Here is an 18,382-nt window from a genome sequence, read left to right on the forward strand (position 1 = left end):
CGGCTTACAAGTCTGTGATTATTGAGAACTCTTGGCGTGAGCAAGATATTTCATCAAATTAATTCTTCAATATAGTACTTCACACTAGATGGATTTATTACTTATTTTGCAATTCTTAGAGCCACAATTTTTTATTCATGTTTAACGTTATAGGTTACAATGCGTCACTCGTTCCAGTAACCTGAAAACTGCAATGTAAATCAACTAGATTATGCAACAGTTCCAATGTAAGACAAGAGACATGACTTGGAACATTGGTCATGACTGGGGATTTTACCAATTTATTTTTTTAAGTGGATTATTGGCGGATAGAATGTCCAGCACTCTTCCACAAATCCTACTTTTGTTGATTTAAACTATTTAGAGGATTTAGCATCTAGTACATTCAAATGTTCTCAATTTGAATCTTTTGAATCCCTTCCCTGCCATTCCCCCACTCCACCTTGCTGATCCTGCACTAACTTTTCTGCTGTAAGCTGCAGTAACCCATTTTTCATATGAGACCCTAAATCTTTATAAAAGGCACCAAGATATTTCCAATGCTCTAATACTAATGTTTGTGTAATGTATTGTCTATTGGATTAAAATAATCTCACAAGGAAAAGTGACAGCTAGTCGTCAGCAATACTCCGTTACGCAACTAGCCTGGTGGGAAAAGTCAATATCCCATCAAAAGGGCAGGTAAACACCACAGGGGAACTCATTCCACCTGGTTTCATTTTGTATTTTCTCAAATGATTTCTGCTGTCTCCAGTTTTAAATGAACTTTATTCTCCTACTGAGATTTGATGAGTCCATTGTAACATTTTCTATGTTGAAGAAAGAAAACTATTAAATCATTTCTTATGAGAGCTACAAATCTCACAGTTTATACTGCAATAGAACTAAGTGTGTGTATAAATTGATAAAGCAGAGTGCAGAATGTTCCATTAGTGCTATAGTAGGTACAAGTCTGTCATATATCGTGTTTTGCGGAGTTGAAATTGTACTTTTGCAGTTTAGAGGAACTTAGCCAGAAGAAATCTTTTTGTGGTGTTACAAGAGCAAATGTTGAATATACAGGCCTGTCAATTTTCTGTTTTAGATTGTGGGTGTGCTGTAATTGGAAATGCAGAGCGCACACATTTAACATTCAAATTTGCACTTTTCATGTTCTGACAAAAAAAAATACACGCAAGCATTTTAAATGCCAAGTAGGCTAATCTTTGAATGTATAAATTCAGAAATATATCTGAAATCATTTTAACCATTTCAATTCCATGTAGATGGATGTAAGGAAGGACACTACACTCAAACCAGTCTGTCCATGCTTTTTCTTTCCATAAATTAATAATTTTAGCCAACTTTTTAACCATCCCACTTATCATGTCCTTCGTGAAGCTTTCAGTCCTACTCAGAACACAAACTCCCAATTATCCATTATATCCATTTGCATGGTTTAATTATTTGGCCATTTATTAGGCAACTCTTTCTTATCGTTTCAGAGGATAAAAATCTCCCCCCTTCCCATCTAACTTTCTAAGAATTAACTTCCCATTGGAACCCTTTTACAATTTGTTGAATAATTGGGTCCCTTCATAATGAAATAAACTTTGATCTCCTGGTTCCTGAAACAGAATCTTTACCAATGTTCAGCCTAAACCCCTTGCTCAACTAATTTCTGACACCTAAAAATACCTTTGCTCAGTTCTATATCCTAGCAAAGTGAATAATATCCTTGGCACGGTTAGCTAACGAGAAATGTGGATCTGACCAATGCTTGTGGAAATTTATAATTTAGTTATGATGGATCCAGAATGTTTTCAGACATCTTATTCCATTGTTGCATGTTTCTTTGCATTGGACCAGCATTTGTTTTGCTGTCTTATGGGAGGTAACCTTTTTTTATAGGTGGATAGTGGGCATTGAGAACTCTTCAGTAAATATGGAATTAAATAGAATTTGAAATCTGAAAACAGTATTTTATTAAAATGTATTCCTGGATGTAATTTCTCTCTCTCCTTTTTCTAGGGTTTGTGAAGAAACGCTTTGGTGCTGAAGATCACGGTGTTGTGTTTAAGAGCCTAAAGGGAGTTGTAGATGACACCCTGGCTTCCAGCAGCTACTCCGAGGTGAACCTCTGCAAACTCTTCCAGGCATTCAGTGCAATCAACAAATGAAGGAGACACTGTCATCTATTTTTGTTAGGCTAGATGGCCTATATTGTGGGTGGCAGAGCAGGAGCAAAATTGTTGTAATTAATTCTTTTGGGGATTTGTTTTGGGATTTGTGAATCTGTCTGTACCGAGATCGCTCTTTAAATCTGATGCACAAAGATGTGAATAGTCTTGGGATTTGACCCAGGCTTCTTGGTGGAGGAAGTTAGAAGAACAAACATATCAGAAAAGGGCTCACGCTGTTATTACGTGGACTTGTTAATGTTTTTGTTGTCATCTACTTTTCTATCAAAACATCAATTAAACCTATAAAAGAGATGAAAGCAGTTTATTAAAAGCTGGCTGGGGAGGGAGTGTTAGGATTGATGGTAGTTTTTTTTAAAGAGTGATCTGTGGAGCCAGCGGACTAGGAAATGAGAATAGTTGGGATCACTGTGGAGTACACTTACTGGAGAGTGGAACAATGGGTCTCATTTACCAAAATCTGAACAATCTATTGAAGTGACTTAAGTACGTTGGATTGGAGAACTAACAGACAAACACAACCGTTTTTTTAAATAGGCAGCTGACGATAAATGAAGCAAGTACAGCAATGTCTGGCCAAGTCACTTCAAACTTCAGTGCTCTCCAAGATTTCTATAGATTCTTGGTATCTTTTTTTTTAAAAAGATGACATCCATAGTTTTTATATAAGAGAGCTTTTTGCACATACATTGCAAGCATGTTTTGAATAAAATTGATTCTACCTTGCTTCTGAAACTGTTTGTGTCATATGATTAATGTTTAAATAAATGACCATAATCTCTTGTTTAAAAATATTCCAGTCTAATTTATTTAAAGTTTTTCCATTTGTAAATTTGTATATTTTTCCTGCATTCATAAATGGCAGCAACATTGTTGGTTCTCCTTCTGAGTTTGCACAATTCCTTTTGTCTGATCACACAGATTCTTATTACCTGTAAGATTATTAATATGAATGTTACAAAGAGAAAGCTTTCCTTCCAGTGAGGATGGTCAGAAACTGGAAGTCTCTGCCACAAACCATTATTGACATGGAGTCCACTGGGGGAGAATATTAAAAAGGTACGAGAGCAAGCAGTAAAGTGGGATTTGACTAAGCTCGTGTGGAAGAAAGAAAACAAAAGAGACTAGTTCCAAATGTCATTTTCTTTTCATTCATGGGATATGAGCATCACTGGCAGGCCAATATTAATTGCCCTTAAGTTGGTGGTGAATTACTGCCTTGAACCACTGCATTTTGTGTAGTGAAGGTGTTCCCACTGTGGTTTTAAAGAGTTCCAGGGTTTTGACCGAGCGACGTTGAAAGAATGGCAATACATTCCTAATTCAGGATCATGTGTTCTTGGAGGTAGTAGTTTCCACGCTGCCATTATCCTCCCAGCTGCTAGACGTGAGGTTGTGTTGAATACATCTTTGCGAGTTGCCGCACTGTTTCCTGTAGATAGTACATACTGCAGCCATGGTGATATAGTGATGGATTGTGTGCCAAACAAAGAAGGTGCTTTGTCCAGGATAGCATAAACTTCTTGAGTGTTGTTGGAGTTTCACTCATCCTGACAAGTGGGGAATATTCCATCACATTCCTGTCTCTCTGTAGATGGTGAAAAGGCTTTGCGGAGTCAGGAGGTGTGTTACTTGCCTCATCTCCCAGCCTCTTGACCTGCTCTTGTAGCTACAGTATTTATGGAGCTTCTGCAGTTAAATGTTGGTCACTGGTGAACTTGGGTATTGATGGTGGGGAATGCAATTGATAATGTCATTGAATTACAAGAGTAGGCGGTTAGACTTTTTCTTCTTGGAGATGTCATTGCCTGGTACCTCTGTGGTATGAATGTTACTTGCAACTCATGAGTATAAGCCTGAATGTTGACTAGGCCTTCCTGCATGCAGACACTGATCGTTCAATATCCAAAGAGTTCTAATCATCCCTTCTCTGGCCTTATGATGAAGGAGAGGCTGTTGAAGATTGTTAGGCCTAGAGCACTATCCAGAGGAACTCCTACAGGGACTGAGATGATTGGCCCCAATAATCATAGCCATATTCCTTTGTGACGGACATAACTCCTGCCAGTAGAGAGTTTCTCCTGATTCACACTGGCTTTGTTTACTAGGGCTTCCAGATGCCAGATTCGGTCAAATTCTGCTTTCATGTTTAAGGTCGCTCATTGCCATCCAAACCCTGAATTCAGCTCCACGTTTGGGCCGAAGCAATAATGAGGTTTGAAGCCGGGTGGCCCTGGCGGAATTCAGACTGAGCTGGTTATTGATGAGTAAGTGCCACTCGATAACAATATTAATGACACCTTCCATCACTCTGCTGATAATTGAGGGTAGTTTGGGGGCGATTTGGAATTATCTTACCTGATGGAGAAGGAATATACTGAGTGATTGCCCCACCTTGTCAAGTAGATGTCTGTGCTGTAATTGCTGAAATAGTTTGTCTCAAGCCGTGGCTGTTCTGGAATGCAACGTTTTCATCACTGCACCCGGATATTGTCAGGGACCCGAGTCTTTCCTGTTATCCTGTTCACTCAGGAGTTTCTTGATATCACATGGAGTGAATCAACTTGTCTGAAGACTGGCTTCTGTGATAGTGGAAACTTAGGGAGAGGGAGAGATTCATATGGTACTTTTGGCTGAAGATGGTCGCAAACCCTTCAACCATGTGTTTTGAGCTCCCATGCTAGTCTCCACCATTATTGAGTGTGTGTGTGTTCATGGAGACTACCCTTCTCATTATTTTTTTATTTGCCCTCCACCATTCTTGGCTGGATGTTTCACAACTCTAGTGTTTTGCTCTGGTCCGTTGGTCGTGGGATCAATTTGCAGTCCATCACATGCTGCCTCTACTGTTTAGCATGCATATAGCCCTGTATTGTAGCTTCACCAGGTTGGCATCTTAGTTTTCGGCACACCTGGTGCTGCTTTCAGCATGCTCTTCAATGCACCTCATTGAGCCAGGGATGATCCCCTAGCTGTTTGATTGGGCTGGTTTAGCTCAGTGGGCTGGACAGCTGATTTGTGATGCAGAACAAGGCCAGCAGCATGGGTTAAATTTCCGTACCAGCTGAGAATTCTGAATTCTCCCTCTGTGTACCCGAATAGGCGCCAGAATGTTGCGACTAAGGGATTTTCACAGTAACGTCATTGCAGTGTTAATGTAAGCCTACTTGTGGCAATAGAAAAAAGGTTATTTATGATAGAGCCAGAGATAAGCCAAACTATGATGTTTCAAATTATGGTGCACTGCATTTCTATTGCTCCTGATGGCCTATTGTCTTTTGTGGAGGTCCAGTTTGGAGCTGCTATATCTGTTCTAAATCTATCCCATTTAGGGGGTAGTGCCACACAACATGAAGGACAGTGTCCTGAGTGTGAATATATATTGTCTACATGAAGACTCTGCAGTACTCACTCCTGTCCATACAGTTATTGTGCTATGTGCTCCAACATTTTATGACTATGGACAAGCTGCTGGCCACTATGTGATGGTGGGGATTGCCTGAAAAAAAACCAAATAATTTGTAGTAGTCACAGTAATTGTGTTAGTTTTCTGTGTGGATTTAAGTGACTCATGGTATTACATGCAAAGGTACCAATTTAACAAATGCATGTTACCAGCAGGGAGCCTCGCCCACATTTGGAAAATCAATCCAAATATATTTGAAATTTGCATAGTGGTAGAATTAACACACAATGAACATATGCTTGAAAGTCAGAAGTTGAAATCAGTGATATTGCTGTAAAAGACCTCACTAATAGACTGTAATTAAACAATGTTATCTGCAAACTTGTTGTTTTATTAAGCGGTTGAAGGAAAATGATGAACAATTTTAACAGTGACTGTAGTGCAGCCTTTGAGTCCCTTTCGTCATCATGGATCTTAGCTGTGAGTACGTTGTCAATCAATAGGTTATTCCAGTTTTGATTTTTTTTTGTTACCATATAAAGCATGAATTAAAATCTGAAAGGTTGGACGTTGCCTTTTACAAAATAAAAAAATGTCATTGTGACTTCAGAAGGAATTGTGGGTCATCATTGCGAGTTTGAGGTCTAAAAGAGCTGTTCATATAACAGCTTGTCATGTTGACTAAACATTGATTTTACTGTAGACTATGAAATTTATTGGAAGCAACAGATTTTCTATTAGTAGCCTAATGAGAGGTTTATTGCAGATTGGTACAGGATGTGGTAATCTTGTTCAGAGATGACTTTTCTGGTACCTAGTTGCAAGTGTTATAATTCGAAGAAACGATTGCCATAATCAATCCTAAATTTGGTTTGCAGATCCCCCAATCAGAATTAGTAGATTTTTTCCTCTAAATCATAAACCATTTAATTTCTTAACTATTTGAGGATATCCTTTCATGCAATCTCCATATGGAAGGGATATGTTACCTCTCTTAAGGGTTTTGTTTATTTGCTCGATAATTTGCATTGGTTAGTCTTGCCCGTTAGATAACGACATCTCCAAGTCTCAGCAGTAGCATTGCACAAGCAAGCAATGTAAAATGTTAGTTTTCATCAATTGTTTTTTATCTCATGGAATCATAGAATGGTTACAGAAGGCCACTTATGTCATTTCCATCTCTGCAAAAGCAAATCAGCTAGTCTCACTCCCCAACTCTTTCCCTGTATCCCTGTCGAACTATAACCCAAAATAAATTGATAGCTTTGTTTTAGTTGAGCAATTACGAGTTCTCAATAAATACTGGGAGGTAGCGCTACAGGAGTTCCTCAGGACGCAGTATCTTGTGATTCAACCATCTTCAGCTCTGTGAACTTCATTGTACTTGATTGAGGTCAGAGCAATGACTATTTCACAATGATTTACAATGTTGAGCATTCTTCACGGTTGCTCTGGTAATCAAGACAACAAAAATACAACCGGACTGACCACCCGGTGTCAACATCGCCACTGGAAACGACAAAGGTACATCGTGCCCAGTCATCCCTGCAAAGTCCTTCTCACCATCACCTTGCAGGACTTCTGCCAAATTAGGGATAACTGTCCCACAGACAAGTCAAGCCACAGCGTGATGTAATCATACTCACCAAATCATACCTTACAGTCAATGTCCCAGACTCCTCCATCAGGACAGGCACCCCATAGGTGGTAGCCCAGTGGTATACAGCCAGGAGGGAGTGGACCTGAGAGTGCTCAACATTGACTCCAGATAGCATAAAATCCCATGACACCAGATCAAACATGTACCTGCTGATTACCAGCTACCACCTTTCCTCACCTGATGAATCAGTGCTCCTCGGTGTTCAACACCACTCAAAAGAAGCATTGAGCATAACAATGGCAGAGAATGTACTTGGGTGGGGACCTCGCTGTCCATTATCAAGGTAGAACCATTGCTGACTGAACTGGCTGAGTCTTGAAGGACAAACCTGCTAGACTGGGACTGTGATCGGTGGTGAAAGAGCCAACAAGTGGGGAAAATACTTGACTTTATTCTCAGCAGTCAACCTGTCACAGGTATATCAGTTCATGACTGAATTGGTAGGAGTGACCACCGTGCAATCCTTGTGGACACAAAGTCAGAGCCTCCTCCATCATGGTGTGCGGCACCATCACTGTACTAAATGGGACAGGCACAGATCTAACTGCTCAAAACTGAGCATCCCATGGACTGCTGGTATTTAATGACAATCTGCAATCTTATGGCCTGGTATATCCCTCTCTCTACTATTGCCATCAGGCCAAGTGGTCTGACAACTGAAGGATAATATAAAAGCTCTACAGTCCAGCCACATCCAATCATAAATGGTGGTGGACAATTAAACAACTAATGGAGAAGGAGGAGGCTCAACAAACATCCCCATCCTCCGTGCAGCCAGAGCCCAACACCTCAGTGCAAAAGGTGAGGCTCGAGATTTTACAACAATCTTCATCCAGAAGATGATCTATCTCAGCCTCCTACAAACATCCCCAGGATTACGGATGAGCGGTTTTGGCCAATTCAATTCACCGTAGCCATTTCTTGGTATCAAGTAATGTAAATACATTGGGTCCAGCAGAGGATATGGGCTCTGACAAAATCCCAGCTGTAGCACTGAATAATTAGCAACAGCCCTAGCCAAACTGTTCCAGTACAGCTACATGACTGCCATCCAGCCAACAATATGGAATATTGCCCAAGTATTTCCTGTCCACAAGTAGGATATGTCAAATCCAGCCAATTATTACTGTGAGAGTACCTTTAAGAAATGGGTGTTTATAAATGGGTGTGTATATAAATATCTGTAGTGGGAGTACCTTTAAGAAATGGGTGTTTACTACTGCAGTGATGTCAGAGAGTGGGTGGAGCTGGGCTGCCTGTCAGCTTTTTACTTTTGTTTTTGAGCAGACTGCAAGGTGTGATTTAGTTTCGTTTTCAGTGTTGGAGCTGAAGCCAGACCAAGCAGGTGTACTGCTGTTCTCTCTGCCATCAAAAGACTATCCCTTGATCATTTGGTGAATTCAGAATTATAAATGTTTTCAGTAGTGACTTTAACCTGATGTGCTTCTGATAAAGGTTTTGTTTTTAAGTCGTATGGATGTTAAAAAGGAAAGCATAAAGGTTTGCTTAGTGTTGTAGTCTTTGGGGGTTGTATTTGAATTAATGGTTGCTAAGGTGTTCACTGTATGTTTTAAAAAGGTTAACTTGAATTCATAAAATAAACATTGTTTTGCTTTAAAAAATACTTTTCCATTTCTGCTGTACTACACCTGTAGAGTGGGCTCCCCATACTACAATCACGTAAAAGATGTGGGTCAGGTGAACTCCATGATACACTTTGGGGTTCTCTAAACCCTGGCCCATAACATTACCCCATCAGTCTACTCTCAATCATCAACAAATTGATGGAAGGTTCATTGGCATTGCTAGCAAATGGCAATAAGCTGCTCATCATCGCTTACATTGGGTTCCGACGTGGCCACTCAATTCCTAATCTCATTACAGCCTGGTCCAAACATGGACAAAAGGGCTGAATTCAAGAGGTGAGGTGAAAGTAACTGCCCTTGACATCAAGGCAGCATATACTGAGTATGGCACAAAGGAGCCCTGGCAATTTGGGGGGATGGGGGGACTCTTCATTTCTTTATTTCCACTCTTCACTTCACTGGTAGAGTCATACTAAGCACAAGGGAATGCGTTTGGAGTAATGGAGACCAAATTCTCACACCACAACATTACCCTGAAGAAATTGGGTACAGCAAAAGGACATTAGCCCTGACAACATTCTAGCTGTACAACTGAAGATTATGCTCCAACAGCAGTGTCCTAAGCCCAACCACCTTAAGCTTCTTCATTATGAATGAGCTTGCCTCCACCAAAACATGAGCATTGAACGTGTTTGCAAATGATTGTTCAGTACCATTCACAACTTCTCAGCTACTGAAGCAGAATATCCCTACATGCAGCAAGACCTGGATAACATTCTAGCTTGAGCATAATTGTCAAGTAATATTATGCCACACAAGTGCCTACAAAAACCATCTCCAACAAGAGAATCTAACCATCCCCCTTTGACCTTTAAGCATATTACCATCATTGAATTACCCTTCATCAACATCCTATGGGTCACCATTAACCAAACACTTCTTTAAAAATAAATTTAGAGTACCCAATTCTTTTTTTCCAATTAAGGGACAATTTAGTGTGGCCAATTCACCTACCCTGCGCAGCATTTTGGGTTGTGGGCGTGAGACCCACGCAAGCAAGGAGAGAATGTGCAAACTACACAGATAGTGACCCAGGGTCGGGGTCGAACCCGGGTCCTTGGCGCTGTGAGGCAGCAGTGCTAACCAGTGCGCCACCATGCTGTCCATTGACCAAGCATTTAACTGGATCGGCCATATAAATACTGTGGCTCAAGAGCAGATCAGAGGCTTGGAGTTCTGCAGCAAATAACACACCTTCTGACTCTTCAAAGTCTATCCACCATCTACAAGGATCAAGTCGGGGAGTGTGATGGAAAACTCTCCACTTACCTGGATGAGTGCAGCTCCCATAACACTCAACACCTCATCCAGCATCTAAACATTCATACCTTTCATCATTAGTGTACAGTAGTAGCAGTGCACAAGACATACAGGATGTATAAACTCACCAAGGCTTCTTCAAATCCCGCAACCTCTACCAGCTAGAAAGACAAGGGCAGCAAATGCACGGAAACACCACCACCTTCAAACTGCCCTCCAAGTCGCACAATATCCTGACTTGGAACTGTACCACTGTTCCTTCAACATCATTGGGTCTCATCACGTACCCCACTCCTCCAACCACATGGGCTGCAGCAGTTCAGGAAGGTGGCTCACCACCACCTTTTCAAGGACAACATGGTGAGGGCAATAAATTCTGGTTGCAGTTCCATTCACATTACGTGAACAAATAAAAAAGAAGTATCCCATTCTAGCCAGCCAGTAAGACCTGGACAACATCTAAGCCTGGGTTAACAAGTGGTTGATAGCATCTATGTAACATGACTAACTACTGACTCCACTGGAACCACTACTGCTATACCCCCCCCCCCCCCCCACCAAGCAATAATATTCTGTGAGTCATCATTGGCTAGAAGCTTAATTGGTCCAGCCATATAACCAGCGCAGGGCAGATGGTATAATCTGTAATGTTATAACCTTTGGCAATCTCAAGCCATCTTCAAGGTTCAAGTCATAGACTCTGATAGAATACTTCTGAAGGACAACTAGGGATGTGAAATAAATACTGGCCTAGCCAGCAGAGCCCCCATATTGTAAATTAATTTTAAAAATCACTTACCTGCTTGCATGCTGCTACAACCATATCCAGAACAGAGTAATCTACTCTATCATTGCCCCTGCAATATGATGAACTTTGTGCCACTTGTACACTAGCTGCAATGTGGGCAAAATAAATTGCAACAACTTGCGCTTGCTTTCATAGCATCTCCCAGACAGGCAACCTCAGTCATCAAAAAGGAGGTCTAAATATTTTCCTGAAGATGATATTCTGCAGGAAGGAACTTTCTGTTCCCATTCGAAGCTGTGTCCAGCAGATGTGGTGTTATTAATTAAATCTCTACAGAACTTTGCACTGTTGGGCTTTCAAAGGCACTAGTGCATCCATTTTTGAATATGCCATTCAGGTAGTTAAGTTACTGACTACAATCCAGAAACCTGGCTTATTAAACTGGACACTTGCGGCTGGACTGAGCAAGGTGCCATATTCCTCATGCCCCCACACACAACCAAAACCTGGCTGCCCCAGAGCAGTATTACCTGGGGAGCAGCTTTAATTGTTTCAGTGGGACTTCTGCCCTAGAGAGTTGTTGGTCAATCAGATTGCCAGCAGCTCTGTAGTCCAGCAGCTTCAGGATCGAGTGGTTGCCAATCCTGGAGCAAAAGGCAGTCTGAGAAAAAAGACTGATAGAGTCCGGATTTCAATGGATTTTGGACAGGGGCCTGGCTGGCAAATCCCAGTGAGTGGGAAAGGCGAGCTGGATTTAATAGGCCTAAGGGGAAAGGTTAAAGGGAAATGGGATCTTTTGAGGGGGAGTGCTTGATGGGCATAGGCAATTTAAGTAAAGGATGTACCCCCACTTGCTGCCCATCAGCAGCCCAGGCAGTGAAAGTTGCTGGGTTACCTGCCTTCCTTTGCCACCTGTAAATAGTGACAGAAGTGGAATGAGACCCTTAAGTGGCCATGGCCCAATAGGCCTACGGGTGGGAGGCTGCCTGATACCCAACCTGTCTCCCATATTATGACAGGCTGGGAGGGAATGAGTGGGAAGACCACCTCTTATTTCACAAACCTCCCATCTTCAAATACACCAGAAGGGGCCAGAAAATATACAGCCCATGAGTTCAGATTTCCACTCCCCCCACCTTTGACCACTTCAGCTGGGAAATTTAAATCCAGTCACATAATTTTTAGATCTAGTGTCAGTAATGGAATTACCAGTTTGTCGTAACATACCCATCTGATTCATTAATGTCTTTAAGGGAAAGAAATCTACCAACTAGTCTGACCTATGTGATTCCAGACTGACAACAAGTCACTGTGTTACGTCAATGGCAATTCGGAATGGACAATAAATGCTGGCTATTTCCAACTCTGAGTGACATTTTAAAAATGTAAATAAAAATTGATCCACCTTTTCATAACTGTAAAGGTGAACTTTACCCAAGCTCAAATATGCAATTCAGTTGCCATTTCTTCCAAGTATTGGACCGAAGAGCATAACAGACATGGAAGTGCACCCAACTATAATTGCTTAGATCTTCCAGACTGATGGAATGTATCAAATATGCACTATTAGCACAAGCCATTTCTGAAGACTTGACAATTCAATCTACTGACTAATCTTTACAGTGTTCTCTCTTGTAGCTATAAACATAAATCCAGCTTCTCCAAATGCTTGAAGCTGATGAATAAGTCAAACTATAATTTTGCTATGGGAGTGTGTCTTAAAGCTCTCTTTCACCTTCGCAGTTGATGCAAATTTTGTTGGTTGGAAAATTGATCCCGATGACCAAGAGAAAACCCAAAATACAGTTCTTACCCCGCCACCACTTGGGGTGGGAAATTTCAATTCAATTAATTAAATAATAATTAAAGATCTAGGACCAGTAATGATCTCTGATGTAGACTAGGTTGGTCTTTTTTTTTGTTTTGTTCCTTTTTAAATTTTGAGTACCCAATTCATTTTTCCAATTAAGGGGCAATTTAGCATGGCCAGTCCACCTACCCTGCACGTCTTTGGGTTGTGGGGGCGAAACCCACACAAACACGGGAAGAACGTGCAAACTCCACACGGACAGTGACCCGGGATCGAACCTGGGACCTCAGCGCCGTGAGGCTGCAGTGCTAACCACTGCTGGTCTTGATCTTAGGATCATAGAGTCCCTACGGTGCAGTAGTAGGCCGTTCGGCTCATCGGGTCTGCACTGACCCTTGGAAAGAGCACCCTTTCGAGGCCCACGCCCCCACCCTATGCTTGTAACCCAGTAATCCCATCTAACTTTTTGGGCAACTTAACATGACCAATCCACCTAACCTGCACATCTTTTGACTGTGGGAGGAAACCAATCTTGATCTGAATAAATTCTACAAATGTCTTCTCATGCATGTAAGAAGTTATGTATTAATGCTGTTTGTTCAGATTCATATCTGCAACACAAAGACATATTTAGCAGCTGCTATAATATTACACCTACTGAGTGAGTCACCTACTGGTATTTTGAATCTGGTTACTTTTTTATATTGTTTCCAGGTAACTTGTTTCTAGATTCTTTACAACTAAGATGCTTTTCAGATTGCACAAGGTTACATTTATAATCCAGTATTTTCTGGGTCTGGAGAATGTACTGGTGGATCAAAAGAACTATTATATCCTACGTTATTCATGTTATTTAGAGTATGATTTTTCATTACAATGATGGTTACGGGACTTACAGTGGCATTATGTAGGGGAAGACATGCATGAGGCGGCTCCCCCTAGATTACTTCACTTATAGCTCTTTCTGCTTAATTCCGGGGGGTATTTTTGTTTAAAAGCCCACGTATTTAACGGGATTAGGTACCTACATAAGTGAGATGCCTAGAAATCCCGGGGGGAAAAAGCTGAAAGTAGAGGTTCGTTGGCAGAGTTAGAGGCCTCTTGGGGGTCATCGATGGAAAACATGGCGGAGAGCTTCTGGGACACCAGCCACTCCACTAATAACCAAGATGCTTATGAGCACCTTGGCGACAGAATTTGACAAATATTGGCAGGTTATGTCAGGGGACCTCTGCTAATCGATGGAAGAGGCCTGGACACCCATTCATTTAGCATTGGAGAGGACCAATGAAACGGTAAAGACACAAAGAACCACGATACAGGGCATGGAGGTAGCCCTTTTGAGGCATATTGACCAGTTTACGCCTCTAGAAGCAGAGATGTCTCTGGTGGCCGATGCAAACAAAGCGCTGAAGGCCAAGGTGAATGATTTGAAGAATCAGTCCAGGACGCAAAACATCTGAACAGTGGAGCTGCCAGAGGGGAAGGCCCAATTCCCACAAAATATTTTGTGGAGATGTTTGGGAAGATGGAGGGTGAGGGTGGATCATGACCCCCCCAAGCTGGACCGAGCCCACTGGATACACCGACAGAAGCCCCGTCCCTACCAACCACCGCGAGCAGTAATTGTGAAGTTTCACACCTTCAAAGAAAAAGAGCGGGTCCTGAGATGGACAAGGGAGAATCGCTACTACAACTGGGAAGGCCACACCATCAGGTTTACCAGGATGTGGGAGTATAGCTGGTAAAGACACGGGCAGCATTCAACAAGGCCAAGGCCGTCCTGTACAAAAAGCAGAGTCCGGTTTGGGGTGGTGTACCCGACACAACTAAGAGTGACTTTTGAGGGAAAATACTTTTTTTTGATGCACCGGGGGCACAGATTCCTTTGTAAAGAAGCATGGGCTCGGCATGGGATCATAGAATCATAGATCCCCTACAGTGCAGAAGGAGGCCATTCGGCCATTCAAGACTGCACTGACCCTCGGGAAGAGCAACCTACCCAGGCCAACTCCCCTGCCCCATCCCCATCACCCCACCTAACCAGCACATCTCTGGAAACTAAGTGATCATTTTTAGCATGGCCAATCCACCTAACCTGAACATCTTTGGATTATAAGAACTAAGAGCAGGAGTAGGTCATCGGGCCCTTCGAGCCTGCTCCGCCATTCAATGAGATCATGGCTGATCTTTTGTGGACTCCATTCCACTTTCCCGCCTGAACACCATAACCGTTTATTCCTTTATTCTTCAAAAAACTATCTATCTTTATCTTGAAAACATTTAATGAAGGACCCTCAACTGCTTCACTGGGCAGGGAGTTCCATAGATTCACAACCCTTTGGGTGAAGAAGTTCCTCTTAAACTCAGTCCTAAATCTACTTCCTCTTATTTTGAGGCTATGCCTTCTAGTTCTGCCTTCACACGCCAGTGGAAACAACCTGCCCACATCTATCCTATCTATTCATAATTTTATATGTTTCTATAAGATCCCCCTGCTTCCTTCTAAATTCCAACGAGTACATTGTGGGAGAAAACCGGAGACCCGGTGGAAACCCAGACATGGGGAGAATGTGCTAACTCCACATAGACAGTCATCCAAGGCCGGAATTGAACCTGGGTCGCTGTTGCTGTGAGGCTGTGCCACTATGCTGTACCAAATCTTTTGGATATTGGGGATGAGCATGTTGATATGTGGAATTGTTAGGGTTCCTTGTTCATGTTTGCGTTTTTGCTGTTCTTGTTGGGATTGAATGTTTTACAAGTTGGGCTTGGGTCTGGGTTTTATGTGGGTTTTTGTTCAAACTGTTGTGAAAATATATAGCTCCCTGTTGGAGTACTATGTTTTAAGGAGTTTCTATACTTAGTATTTTGTTCTGTAAGCATATTTTCTTCACGCTGGGTGGGAGCCGCCCTGCTAGCCAAAAGTTAGCTAACAGGAGTGGTGCCGATGGGTTGACCACAGCGCATTGTAGTAGTCCTGTTTTAGATAATGAACTTTGTGGTTTTTGTTCTGTTTGGGGTAAGGTTTACTAGGAGTAAGTTTTAGCTGTTTATGTTCGTCTTGCTGAGTATTTGGGTGTAGTAATTTCTGAGAACGAGTGATGTGGGGGGGTGCATTGGGGGTAGGTTGCTGACGGTGACAAGATTTTTTTTTAAATGTAATCTTGTTAATTTGTTTGGTGGTCATCTTGGGTGGGCCTGGTTGCTGTGCTTTCTATGTTGGATAATCCCTCTTGGTGGAAATGGCTGACTCCGGGTTGGGGGGGGGGGGCGCGGCGTTGGTGGTGGGAGGCCCCAATTTGTCTGGTCACCTGGAATGTCAGGGGTTGAATGGCTCAGAGTAAAGGTCGAGGGTATTTGCTCACCTTAAATGTTTGAATGCCAACGTGGTGTTTCTGCAAGGCACACACTTGCGGGTCAGAGAGCAGACAAGGTTGCAGGAGGGGTATGTGGGACAAGTTTTTCATTTGGGCTTTGACGGCAGGGCCCGGGGTGCAGCAATATTAATCAATAAAAGTGTAGAGTTTTCTGCCACTAAGGTCTTGGCTGACCGCAATGGTAGACATGTTGTTGCCTGTGGATCTTTGGCAGGGGCCTCAGTAGTGCTGATTAACGTCTGTGCTCCAAACTGGGACGAAACTGATTTTACTAATAAGTTGCTGGCCTCCATCGCCGATTTGAGATCATTTTGGTTGGTGCCTTAAACTGTGTTCTGGACCCCAGGCTGGATCGGTCCAGGTCCAAATCTCTGACTCCACCAGGGTGGCCAGAGCTTTGTGGATTTCATGGAACAGATTTTGGGGTGGGGGGAGGCTGATGTGTGGCGCTTTTTGCACGCAAGTGATAAAAAGTTTTTATTTTTTTCTCCCGTGTGCACCAGGTATACTTCTGTATTGACTTTTTTGTGATGGACAGGTCTCTCCTCCCTTTTGTGGAGGTGGAGGTTACTCGACGATTGTGAGTTCAGACCATGCATCACATTTTTTTGATTTGGCACTAGAATCAGGTCCCTCTTGAAGTCCGCATTAGCGATTGGATACGGCATTATTAGTGGACACGAACTTTTGTGAACGCATGTCCTCCTCCATTGGGGAATATATTAAATTTAATAAAAGTGTGTCTATCTCATTTTGTAAACTGTGGGAAACCCTTAAGGAGGTCATCAGGGGGGAGATAATTTCCTACAAAGTGCACATGGAAAAAACCGCAAGGGCAGAGCAGTAGAGGCTGGCGAACTCCATTTAGAGGTGGACCACCAGTACTCACTTGCCCCAATCCGGAGTTGTTGGCAAGTTGGAAAAAGCTGCAAACACAGTTGAATTATTATCAGCAGATAGGGCAGTGGGCCAGTTGTGACTTTCAAGAGATATGTTTTATGAACATGGGGAGAAGGCCAGTCGACTCTTAGCTCACCAGCTGAAATGGCAGGCGGCTTCCCGGGAAACTGCAGACACAGCACTCGAGTGGCAGCCAGGTTTTCGTCAGGTCAACGCAGTTTTTTTAAAATTTAAAGTACCCAATTTTTTTCCAATTAAGGTGCAATTTAGCATGGTCAATCCACCTACCCTGTACATCTTTGGGTTGTGGGGGTGAGACCCATGCAAACACGGGGAGAATTTGCTAAACTCCACACCCGGAGCCAGGATCGAACCCGGGTCCTCAGTGCCGTGCTAACTGCTGCACCACCGTGCTGCCCCGTCAATGCAGCTTTTGAGTCGGTTTATTGGGATCTTTCACCTCGGTGCCCTTAGTGGACTGTTCGGCCATGACTGATTTTTTGGATGGATTATCCATCCCAGTTGTGGAGAGGGAGAGGCTTGAGGAGATGGAATCCCCGTTGGGCCCTTAGGGAATTATGAAATGCATTGGGCTGATGCAGGTGGGTAAAGCTCCTGGTCCTGATGACTTCCCCATTGAGTTTTAGAACTCGTGCAAGACTCTATTTCCTTGATCTTTAAGAAAGACGAGTACCATACAGAGCCTGGTCATATCGACCTATTTCACTTTTAAATGCGGATGCTAAGTTACTTGCAAACATGCTGGCACTGCGGTTGGAGCATTGCCTCCCAGATGTGATCTCAGAGACCAGACAGGCTCATTCAGGGTTGGCAATTGTCAGTCAATATACGTTGTCTATTTAATGTTGTCCTCTTCCCCTCCTCGGTGCCCGAACCGGAGGTGATTGTTTCCCCCGGCGCTGAAAAGATGTTTGATAGGGTGGAGTGGGGATATCTCTTTGAGATTCTTGGGATATCCTGGATTTGTTTATTGTATTGGGCCCCCACTGCTAGTGTTTTCACGAATGCTTTGAATTCTGGCTACTTTCCACTAAATAGAGGCACAAGGCAGGGATGTCTATTGTCTCTGCTCCTGCTTGCTCTGGCAATAGAACCTCTTGCTATAGCACTGAAATCATCCAGTAAGTGGAGGGGGATAAAGCAGGCATGGCAGATCATAGGATGTCTTTGTACGTGGATTTCTTGCTTCTTTATATTATGGACCCGGTATCTGCTGTGATGAGATATTGAAGTGGCTTGGGAGCTTTGGCTGCTTCTCAGGGTATAAGTTGCATTTGGATAAGAGTGAATATTTCCCAATTAACCCTCTGGCAAGGGGAGCCTATCTGGGGATGTTATCTTTTTGCCTTGCCAGATCTAGCTATCGTTATC

The 18,382-nt window shown here is 42.7% G+C and overlaps 2 protein-coding genes across 2 annotated transcripts in view; one reads left to right on the forward strand and one right to left on the reverse strand.

Moving 5' to 3' along the window:
• pola1 (polymerase (DNA directed), alpha 1) overlaps nucleotides 1-2,972 on the forward strand; it is a 436,651-nt gene extending 433,679 nt beyond the window's left edge. The window contains exon 37 of the mRNA XM_072513953.1: nucleotides 2,011-2,972. Coding sequence (XP_072370054.1) covers nucleotides 2,011-2,159 — 149 coding nt within the window. The 3' untranslated portion in view covers nucleotides 2,160-2,972. The remainder of the gene's footprint in view (nucleotides 1-2,010) is intronic.
• The window catches only part of arxa (aristaless related homeobox a), an 86,569-nt gene that overhangs the window by 43,299 nt on the left and 24,888 nt on the right, over nucleotides 1-18,382 (reverse strand). The window lies entirely within an intron of this gene.

The sequence above is a fragment of the Scyliorhinus torazame genome, chromosome 8 (assembly GCF_047496885.1).
Source record: "Scyliorhinus torazame isolate Kashiwa2021f chromosome 8, sScyTor2.1, whole genome shotgun sequence".
In the NCBI taxonomy this organism is placed as follows: Eukaryota; Metazoa; Chordata; class Chondrichthyes; order Carcharhiniformes; family Scyliorhinidae; genus Scyliorhinus; species Scyliorhinus torazame.